This window comes from Magnolia sinica, chromosome 13 (genome assembly GCF_029962835.1).
Source record: "Magnolia sinica isolate HGM2019 chromosome 13, MsV1, whole genome shotgun sequence".
In the NCBI taxonomy this organism is placed as follows: Eukaryota; Viridiplantae; Streptophyta; class Magnoliopsida; order Magnoliales; family Magnoliaceae; genus Magnolia; species Magnolia sinica.
This window is the reverse complement of record NC_080585.1, coordinates 33089950-33100965: the sequence shown is the minus strand read 5'-3', so window position 1 is coordinate 33100965 and position 11016 is coordinate 33089950. Positions and strand designations below refer to the sequence as shown.

General features: G+C 37.7%; 1 protein-coding gene across 1 annotated transcript; it reads left to right on the top strand.

The window, feature by feature from the left end:
* The first annotated feature begins 865 nt into the window (after positions 1–865).
* On the top strand, positions 866–3079 carry LOC131223502 (uncharacterized). Its single transcript, XM_058218932.1, has 3 exons — positions 866–1233; positions 1783–2005; positions 2801–3079. Exons 1-3 carry the CDS (start codon positions 1037–1039, stop codon positions 2882–2884), a joined length of 504 nt encoding a protein of 167 aa, XP_058074915.1. The 5' UTR covers positions 866–1036; the 3' UTR covers positions 2885–3079.
* Positions 3080–11016: the final 7937 nt, after the last annotated feature.

Sequence of the window (11016 nt, the reverse complement as noted above, 5' to 3'; positions counted from 1 at the left end):
CAGTTCCATAGGAACCGAGGCGAAAGGTCTAATTTTTAGCCTCAGTTGTATAGGAACCAAGGCGAAAGGTCTACTTTTTAGCCTCAGTTGCGTAAGAACCGAGGCGAAAGGTCTACTTTTTAACCTCAGTTGCATAGGAACCAAGGTGAAAAGTCTATTTTTTTAGCCTCGCTTACACAGGAACTGAGGTTAAAAGTCTACCTTTTAGCCTCAATTGTATAAGAACCGAGACGAAAAGTTTACATTTTAACCTCAGTTGCATAGTAGCCAAGGCCAAAAGTCTACTTTTTAGCCTCTGTTGCATAAGAACCGAGGCCAAAAGTGTACATTTAAGAATATTTAAAAGAAAAAAATTGAGAATATTGAAAGAATTAATAATTTTTAAAATTTTTGACAATTGTGAAAAAATTGAGAGTTTTGAAAAAGATTTGAATTTTGAATTTTTTTAAGAACTAAGAATTTTTAAAATTTTTGAGAACTTTTAAAAAATTAAGAATTTTTTTTGAAAAATTAAGAATAAAAAAATGATAATTATGAAAAAGTATGAATATTTTTTTAATTGAGAATTTTAAAAAAATTAAAATTTTTGAAAATCTTTGAAATTTTTGAAAAAAAAAAAAGAATTTTGAACTTGAGAATCTTGAAAAAAATTAGAATTTTTTTTAAGATTGAGAATTTTCAAATAATTGAAAATTTTGAAAAAAAATTAAAAAAGTTAAAATGAAACCGGACTTCTTAGCCACGATTGCATAGGAACCGAGGCCAAACATCTGCTTTTCAGCCTCGGCAGTATAGGAACCGAGGTCAAAAGTCTAATTTCGAAATATAAATTCGCAGGCGCGCTGCTTTTTCCCCAACTCGAGTGAGAGAGATCTTCGTTCTCTTTCTAGGTTTTCCCTTGGGATTTTCACACCTCGATCGTCCATCCTTTCTTTTCATAGAAAACCCTAGCTCTGGCTCCTCTTCCTATACTGAGATTCTCCAACGCCGCCGCCTGGCGCAGTTTCCACCGAAGCAGCTAAAGCAGAACCCTTCTATGGTAGCGAAATCCATTGCTCCGACTGCAAGAGACCTCCCGCCGGAGGTCTTTGGGACAGAGACTCCGCCGGAAAAGCCCCGGGGTCGGGTTCTCCCATCCAGATGTTCAGCAGATGGCGATGCTGGAGCTTGGACCCTCTCGAGCATAATGCAGAAACTATCCAAGGGAGACGAACTTGAAAGCTCGCATGATCGGTATGAATTTTCGTTTCTTTCGTCGGTGATAGGGTTTTTGCTTTGAGATGATTGTAGATTTAGTGTTTCTGAAGGTTTGTGATTGTTTATGGGGCTTCATACATGCTGTTGAATTTGAATTTGAGTGCGGATTACAGAAATAGGAATTCGTTTTAAATCTAGATTGTTAATATTGTTAGTTTGTTCACGTCAATTTGATAGCACCGATTTGGGATACGTCTGTTCTCACTGAAAACATGGAGGGCAAAATCGACTGGCCTCTAGAACGGTCCAAGGCCTATTTCTTATTATAAAATAAATAGGCCAATATAGAGTGAGCTCTGTTCAGTCCAAATCGGATAGTTAGGTTTTTTTAATAACTGTTTCCTTAGAGATCCTCTGCTTGGAGTGAATTTGGAGAAAAATGTGGCTTTAAAGCAGGATGCAGCCCACGGTAGCATTTCAAATCCCAACTGTATATTTGGAGTGGATCCATGTCAAGCCTCATTTGTTTTAGAGAAGAAAAAAACCCATGTTTCTTTCTAAGAAATGGAGAAATCTTCTTTGCAGGTGTAATGCTTGCACAGAATTCTATGTCCAAAAGGGCATTGGCTATCTAATTGATGAGGACTCAATTGAGGAATATGAAAAGGTGGCAAAGGAAAAGAGGAAGGAGAAATTGGAGCAACAGGAAGGAGTGGAGTTAAATTTTCTCAGCAAACTTGGTCATGTCCAAAAGATTGAGATTCTGAATGGCATTGCTGACATGAAGAATGAGCTCAGGTCCTTCATGGTATGGGTTCTATGTTCCGAATTTCCTGTTTTTATATGTGATTTTGTCTGTAATTCTGAATTCTTATTTTAAAGGGGCTACTATAGGGGAGGGCCACAAATTTCATTTTCTTTCATCTGAAATTTCTTTTTTATCGGTTTATGGTTTATGGTTTAGAGTGCATTTGGTTGCATCAAATATCATGAAATTTCATGATTAGGTGCAATTAAATGCACAGCTAGTGAGAAAAGGGAAGTGCCATTTTTAGGTCTTCCATTTAATTAGTATTGAGAGTTTGCAGAGTTTTAGATCATAAGGATTTGAAATCAGTGTTGATATTACTTCAGATTACAGGTAATGCACTTACATCTTTTTGAAAATTTTATATTTGGTGCTATTTGTTAGGGTTTTATAGGGGTGGGCCTCATATTACTAGCTTAGGATGCTTATGAGTGTGAGGGTGTTGAATCTGCTGGTTTTGCATTAGTCTGATGAAAACAGATGAGTTCTTGCCTTTACTTGACATCTTATTTATTTGAATAAAAATCAGGGGCTATCTTTCATGAATTTTCTCAATTGTTTGCTTGTAGATACTAATAAGAGTGTTAGGAAAGAAACCAATGCAAGAAGAAAGAACACAACAAAGATCTACATATGATAAAAAGGACTAAAAAAATCAAAAAGAGGCCAACACCTGCAAGCTGCATCCCTTTTCTGAAGTATTCAGACCCTCTTTCTCAGCAGACTTGCATGAAAAGATCCAGGGAAAACCATTTTTTTTGTATTGTTTATTATGATGAAAATGCTTTCTTTCAGTTTCTTTTGTTTTACAGAACAAAGGTATATTTCAGCAGTGGGTGGTCCAGGCATGAGAAGAGATGGATTGAGAGTGGCATTTGAAGGCTAGAATTTTTGCAATGAAGTTGGCAATGAAATTCCTGAGATGGGAAGTCCTAGAGCAGCTGACTGTTTTGATTTCTTAAGTAAGCTCAAACAAACATTTATGGTTTCAAAAATGTATTTCAAGCTCAAAACCAACAGAGAAAAATCTTTATGGTTTTTGTCTATGACTCAATACTGCATTTCAACATCCCAATAAACAGACCAAAAAAAAAAGAACTAGTCTCTTTCTGTGATGTCAAAACTGCATTTTACCTAAGGGAATGTTTGGATATGTAGAATCGAAGGCAAAAGAAAGGAAAAAATGATAATTATCCAATGATGATTTCCATGAGAAGTATAGAAACATGAATTCCAATTTCAAGTTTAATTGGGGAGATTTTGTAGAACCTCCTACCCCTGATGGGCCAACCATATGAATGGTTTGGATCATCAAAAGGTGGTGTGCACATGTCCACTTTATCATTGCATATTTCCTCCTTGCAATGACTCATTTGGCATGCTTTTTTCTTTGGTTGTATGGGAGCTTGCAGCAAGCTGTGGCGGGGTCAATGGTAGGTGTCAGACTCGGTCTCTCCGAGCATATCCAAGATACGAATGCTGTGTTTTCACTTGTTTTGGACGATGATGATGCAAGCAACATCCAAGAAATATCAAGGAAAGGGAAAGATCTGCTTAAAATGATCGGCGATTGTGGTGATGAATACAGGCGTTAGTACATACCATATTAAGTAATGCACCAGCAGATGAGTCCCAATCTGCATTAATGTAAATACAATTATTTTTGAGGCCTGATTGAGTACAAACATTTGTAAGTTATTTATTTATTTGTGGAAGTTTGTATCAGGGAGATTTTATGGATCTCCTTGAAATTGCTGAAATTGTTCAAGTGTAATATTGTCTGAAATTATCATCCAAATCATTGAGAGCTGTACATTTCTGAAATGGGCAAATGATACGGGTTTTTAGTTATTTATTGTTGTTTTTTTTTTTTTTTTTTTTTTATATACCATTGCAGAACTCAGGAGGGAGGCTGATGAGTTGCGACGACGCATGAATGAGTGGGTAGAGCAACTAGTGGAGGAGCGGATGAAAGAACAGATGGCTAAGCATCTAGAGCAGATGGAGCAACGGATGACAGAGCGAATAACGGAGCAGATGGAGCAATGGATGACAGAACGAATAATGGAGCAGATGATGGCACGAATGAGAGATACTATGAACTCATTGGCAGCAGTGGACCAAACTTCGGGCAATGTACTAAATGTAGAGGCCGACTCAGTATCCACTCCTATGGATATACCCGAGGCTGAGGGACCTCAGTCGAAGGGGCCGAAGAATCAATAGGTAGTTTTTTGCTGGGATTCATTTATGTGTGATCTTTTACATATATATTTATGTTTTGTTACATTTCATGAGTTTGTAGTTCACCATCATTGAATAGTTGGTCCTTTCTTTTTCAGGTCAAGTCGTATTTATGTGTATTTATGTATTTGACATGCAAAAGAATCCAAGGGCTGTCTTAAAATGAGGGTTGCAGATTGGAAAAAGGTAGGCAATACTTTTTTGCTTCATGCTTTGTTTTCTAATGAACTTGGAGATCTAGGAATGTCTGATGGTTTGAACTATGAGAACCAAATTGCTATTGGATTCTTGTAAGTAAATCACTGCCTTTCTGTCTTTTGTAGTTATTTAGGAAAAATGTTTAGGCATTCCCATGTGTGATGCACATGCAATTTATTAGTGTGCGCATGCTCACACACACAATACAATTCCACACACATGGGAAACAAAGCACAATTCCTGATTCTTTTCAACTTCTTATTTTTCAAAAACAGGTGATTCCCTGCTCTTGCTTTTTATAAAAATTAGAAAGTAGAAACTCATATTCATGAGTCTCAAATATATTATTAAATGTTTTGAAAGAATGTTTAGATCCTAAAGCATATTCTTACACTGCAAAAGTATCATATATCTTTTGTTAATATTCGCTATTTTCCTGAGCTACTGTACTCATTTTTCTTGGATTCAGACTGCCTTTGCATTTGGCAATATCTTCATGCAGTTTAGTGTTTTTTGGTCATTTGGCAAAGAGCTTGGTGTTTTTGGCTTTAACATTTTAATATGTTTGCTTAATTTTAGGTGCCCATGCTTCATTTTCAGGTATTGCAGTCTCCAATATGGATGTTCTACTTTTGATTGCTTTACCTCTTGTTTGATTTGGATTTCGTCCAAAAGGTACCCAATGGACCAAGCCTGATCAAAATGGGGTCGAGTATGCGTTGTGTCGTGTCCTACCATCTTGGACATAGTTAAAATCAGTTTGGTGCTCCTGTATTTATATTTTTTACTCTCTTTTTTTTTTTTTCTGAAAGTTTGGGGTATTTATAGATTTTTTTTAATGCAGGATTGTGCAGTCTCCTATCTTTGAACTTTGTTTTGATCAAAACAGCAGTACTGAACAATCTGTATCTCATGAAAAGGTTTGGTCTCTAGTATTTAGTCAATTGTTGCCAAAACTGCCTTGTCAACTGAATGTGTCTCATCTAATGTTCTGGTACTTGTGTCTCAATTCTGCTCTTAACTCATCTAATGTTCTGGTACTTGTGTCAACTGAATGTAATTTCCATCATGATTTCTTGAACGTTAGCCATGGAACAACTGTCTTTTTTTATTGAATATTGGTTGTGGAACAACTGTCTTTTTTATTGAATATTGGTCGTGGAACAACTGTCATTGTCTAATAAATTAGAACAGATTTGTAAGTTAAAAAGGTTTATAAAATACCAATTGAACATTGGCCTATTTATCCTGTTTTCAGATGGTTCCTTTTGGTTCAATATTATCTCTTGGGCTTGGAATTATAATAAAGAAACTCAGTTGTGCATTCTTCCTCTACTTAACCCGAGTTAGATTTGTGCAAGACTTTGTTCTTTTTCGATATGGTAGCTATAGTTGGTGCAATAAATGACCTGATGAGATACTTGCGCAAATGCTTCCTGTGCTCCATTGAATTACCAAAATTGGGAGATGCCATAACTGAGCAAAGGGTTGCTCTGCATTCTTCTCTAGCAAAGGTTATGTATTTTTTTTTAAATGTGGGTTCTATATGGGTTGTAGGAATTCGGATGCCAAGAAGACATGATGTTCTGTGGTGTGTTTGATGGCCATGGCCCTTGGGGACACTGTGTAGCAAAAAGGGTCAGAGAATCGCTGCCATCATCTCTGCTTTGCAATTGGCAGGAGACTCTTGCTATGAGCTCAATTACATCAGAATTCCTTTTGGAATCTGATAAAATGCTTAATCGATTTGACATTTGGAAGGAATCCTATTTGAGAACTTATTGAAATGAGTGATTCACTTGGGCAAATGAATCATAACCTTGAAGGTTTGAAGAGTGATCTGAATGAAGTTACTAAGGGAAGGGATTGCCTTGATTCTGAGGTACTTGTCTTGAAAGAGCAGCTAGAAATGGCACAAGCTGTTGCTGAAGAAAATGAAGCAATTGCTATAGAAGCTCGACAGGTGCTTGCTAATTCTTGTTATCATTACCTTATTTCTGATTTTTTCCCCTACTTGTGTCATGTTTGATTCTCAATGTTTTCCCTTTCGATCTCAGATGGCTGAGGCAAGGAAGAACTATGCTGAAGAGGAGGAGGTGAAGCTGTTAGAGAAGTCTGTGGAAGAGCTAGAATATACTATAAATGTATTGGAAAACAAAGTCAGCTCATCAATGGTTACTGGGATATATTCAAAACGTTTCCTGCATTAGCTTTAATTCACTTAAAAGTTTTCTTAAGTAGCTTTTACTTTCCATTTCTTTTAGGGGGAGCTTGTCAAAGGAGAGGCTGAAAGGCAACGGTTGCAGAGAGAGGAGCTAGAAGGGGACCCTACTGAAACAATTCATGTGGAAGGCTATGTGGCAATTCATGTGCATTTGTATCTTGTTTTGAAAACTTTAAATAGACCATTAATTGTTTTGTTGATTTTGTGTTGATTGTTGTCTTGATGAATGTTAAATGGGTGAAATATGCACAGGTTCAATCATTTGTTGATTATGATATTGTTAGCTTTGGTTGATAGAGAAGTGAAGTCAAAAATCGAATTTAGCCTCGGTTGATGCCAACAAAGGCTAAATCTATCTTTAGTCTCAGTTTTGCCTCAATTACCTAAACTGAGACTATAACTCCCGTGGTTGAAGGCTTTAGCCTCGGTTGTTGAGAACCAAAGTTAAAAATAGATTTAACTTCAATTGGAGGCAACTGAGGCTAAAATTTAAATTTAGTCTCAGTTGAAAACAATGGAGGCTAAAATTTTGATTTAGCCTCATTTCGAGAAAACTGAAGCTAAAAAGGTTCTTTTAGCCTCACTTGAAGAACCAAGGCTATAAAATTCATTTTAGCCTCAGTTGCTAAAACTGAGGATATAGCCTTTAGCCACGGGGGTTTTAACCTCGGTTTGGATAACTGAGGCAAAACTGAGGATTGGGATGTAAAAATTTAGAAATCATTCCTAAATTGTTATGTTGCTCACAACAATCAATTTCTAGCATGTATCCGTGCTGTGGTACTTTACAACAGTAAAGTTTTTATGTTACCCAATTCATTTATCTGATGTCCCAGGCCAAGATAAAAGAAGAACTCAAAAATTAGAGTCCGGATCCTTTGTTATCAGGTCAACAGAGAATTCCTGATACCTTAATTCTCATTGGTCCACGTCATTACTCACTAAAAAAATAAAAATAATAAAAAACAGCTTCGGACGCCGAACTATTAAGGTAACAGGAATTCTCTGTTGACCTGATAACAGAGGATCCCGACTCCAAAAATTATAGAATTATATATGAAACTCAGGTGGGCCACAGCACATGAATTAAGAAGCTTTTATGTTCAATTTTATGGAGTGGCCCACGTTAGTGTTAAACCAGTTTGTTTTTTAGATCAAGGCAAAACAAAGCGTGATGTACTTGATGGATGGAGTGGATTTCATCACCATAAATGGTTTCTCAATGTCGGAGAAAATAAACTAGGTAGATAACTACTCAATGGCTGCTGGTCGGTTCAATATATTTACTTTGGGGTTTACATTTCCAGCCATGTGTTACCTCCCGTGTGTCAGAGAAAGTAAACCAGGTAGATACCTGCTCACTCGGAAACGGATTTGCTACTCCCCCTGCCACCAGCTCCGTGGCTGATGGTCGGTGCTCTGTGGGCCCCACCATGATGTATGTGTTTCATCCATTCCGTTCATCCATTTTTACATATCATTTTATGGCTTGATCCAAAAACCGAGAAGGATATAAATCTCAGGTGGACCACACCACATGAAAACAATAGTGATTGGATATCCACCATTAAAATCCTCCTAAGGCCCACTATACTGTTTATTTGACATCTAATCTGTTGATTAGGTCATACAGTCCCAGATGAAGAGAAAAGGCAAAGATCAGCTTGATCCAAAACTTTTATGGCCCCCAAAATGTTTTTAATGGTCGACCTTCATTCAACACTCTTTCCTGTAATATGGCCGACTTGAGATTTTCATATACCTTATTTTTTTACTCACACTATAAAATCATCTGTAAAATTAGATGGACGGAATGGATGAAACATATACATCATGGTGGGGCCCACATAGCACCGACCAGCAGCCATTGGGCTGATGTCAGGGGGAGTAGCCAATCCGTTCCCTACTCACAAAGCGAATTAAGCTGGTGTGTGTACGTGTCGCTCGAAGAGGAGCGCGTCAGCTCCTCCAGCCGCCTAACACCGTGGGGAGAAGACCAAAGTTACATCGGGGCCCCACGATGATGTCTTTACTATATCCACACCGTCCATCCATTTGGTGAGATCATTTTAGTCCATCATCCTAAAAAATGAGTCATATTCAAAGTTCAAGTGGACCACACCACAGGTAGCAGTGGGACAATGATTACTACCATTAAAACATTTGTGGGGCCACCATAATATCAAAGACCTGGATGAAGAGGAAAAACAAATATCAGATTGATCCAAAACTTCAGTGACCCTAAAAAGGTTTCAATGGTAGATGATCAATCCCCTTGCACTTTCTGCAGTGTAGTCCACTTGATCTTTGGATCGATCTTATTTTGGGTTCAGACCTTAAAACAAGCTCGACAAATGGACGGACGGTTTTGATATAACAGACACCCATGGTCGGCCCACAGAACTTGGTGACATCAACACACCACCAATGTCGGTGGTGTATGGTACACCAGCTAATTTGCTTCCACTAAAGGCATGAAAGCTTTCTTTTTTTCCTTTCTTACATATTAAACGTATTTACCTCGTGGTTTGCATTTTCAACTATGTGTTACCTCCCATGAGGGAAAACCCTTTTCATTTTCATCAGGAAAGCCCTTACCTATCCAAACAGGCCCTGAGAGAAAGGACCTCACATACGTGCAATGCCATCATGTGTTATTCTCAATTATAGGCCCTGACCTTAAAATAAGCTACATCCACAACTTACCATATGGACAAAACAATAGGAAACAGTGGAGATGAGATGCAAACCATGGGCTTATTTATACAGCCACTGCGTTGTATCTTTCCTCAAGTTGTTTATTAGGTGAAACTCACCATGATTGAGAGAAGTTACAAAAAATCAACCTGATCTGAAACTCAGGAAAACCACAACATATGATTATGGTTGCAGGAGTAATTTTACAATATTCTCATTGATGTTGCCCACCTTTGTGTTCCCTCACACTAATCTATTGAATGTACAGTGCACACAATGTTTTCGATCCAACAATCTACAGCGAGCTTTAACATTTCTTTACCGTATTTCAGTGATTGCTGCTCAACTTTTGCTCTATTAATTTACAGCCGAGCAATGTACAACCTCATACATCAAAAGTCACCGTAAGTTTTTGGCTCCCCATTTGTGAAAGTGGGGCCAAGAATCAGTGATCAATAATGGTGGAACTCACTTAGATAGCCCATGCATGTACCAAACTGTCCTCCGACCGTCGATACACTGCTACAAAAACATGCTTTGTTCTAAAATGTAGGCAAGCACATACGGGTGCAAGGGAAGTGAATGATTAGGAAAAATCACCCATCTGTCTATATTCTCCCATACAAGCGTGACCCATGTGATAAATGGATAGGCATAACTAAAATGGTTAGTTTGATCTTTGTTTAATGAATAGACCAAATCATTCAAACCATTCGTCAAAAGCCCAAAAACACAACTGAGGTTGACGTCCCGCCAGGTGACTCAAAGATCCATTCGAGTCATTAGGTGACTCGACTGGATATTTAATTAATAAACATTTTTAAGACGGTAAATAATATAGCATGATAAATAGAAGGAATATTTAATTAATAAATATTTTTAAGATGATAAATAATATAGCATGGTAAATAAAAGGAAAAAAATAAAAAAATAAAAAACGTCCTCTTCACTGATGTGCTTTAATTGTAGGACTGACTCAGCCGGACCATTTGTAAGTTGAGTTGAGTCGGCTGAGTTTACGAGTTGACTGGATGAGTCTCTCTAGAACTGGCCTGACTCGATGAGTCTCTCCATAAGCCACCTCTTCAACATCTCCTCACTGGGTGACCTCAGCATTTCACCTATAATTTTCACATTGCAGCAAATGCAATTATGTCAGAAGAGGATCTCTTGAGGATTGTCTACTCGTGCTCCGTGAGCCCCACTGTAATGTATATATTTCACTGATGATGTTCATCTATTTTTTTAGATTATTTTACGGTATGAGACCAAAAATTAGGAACATCCCAGTCTCAAGTGGACCACGTCACAGGAAACAGGGTTGAATGAACATCGACCATTAATAACTTTTTGGGGGCCATAAAAGTTTTGGATCAAGCTTATCTTTGTTTTTTCCTTTCATCTCGGTCTGTATGACCTAATCAAGAGATTGGATGTCAAATAAACAGTACAGTGGGCCTTTGGAGGATTTTAATGGTGGATATCCATTCACCATTGCTTTCCTCTGGTGTGGTCCACCTGAGATCTATATCCCTCTCATTTTTTAGATCAAGCCCTAAAATGATCCATAAAAATGGATGAACAGAATAGATGAAACATACACATCATGATAGAGGCCACATAGCACCAACTACCAACCACCACGCTA

Coding starts and splice junctions, on each gene's coding strand:
- LOC131223502 (XM_058218932.1), top strand. CDS start 1,037: ATGGTAGCGAAATCCATTGCTCCGACTGCAAGAGACCTCCCGCCGGAG. Junction 1,234..1,782: donor CTTGAAAGCTCGCATGATCG/GTATGAATTTTC, acceptor TCTTCTTTGCAG/GTGTAATGCTTGCACAGAAT. Junction 2,006..2,800: donor ATGAGCTCAGGTCCTTCATG/GTATGGGTTCTA, acceptor GCTTTCTTTCAG/TTTCTTTTGTTTTACAGAAC.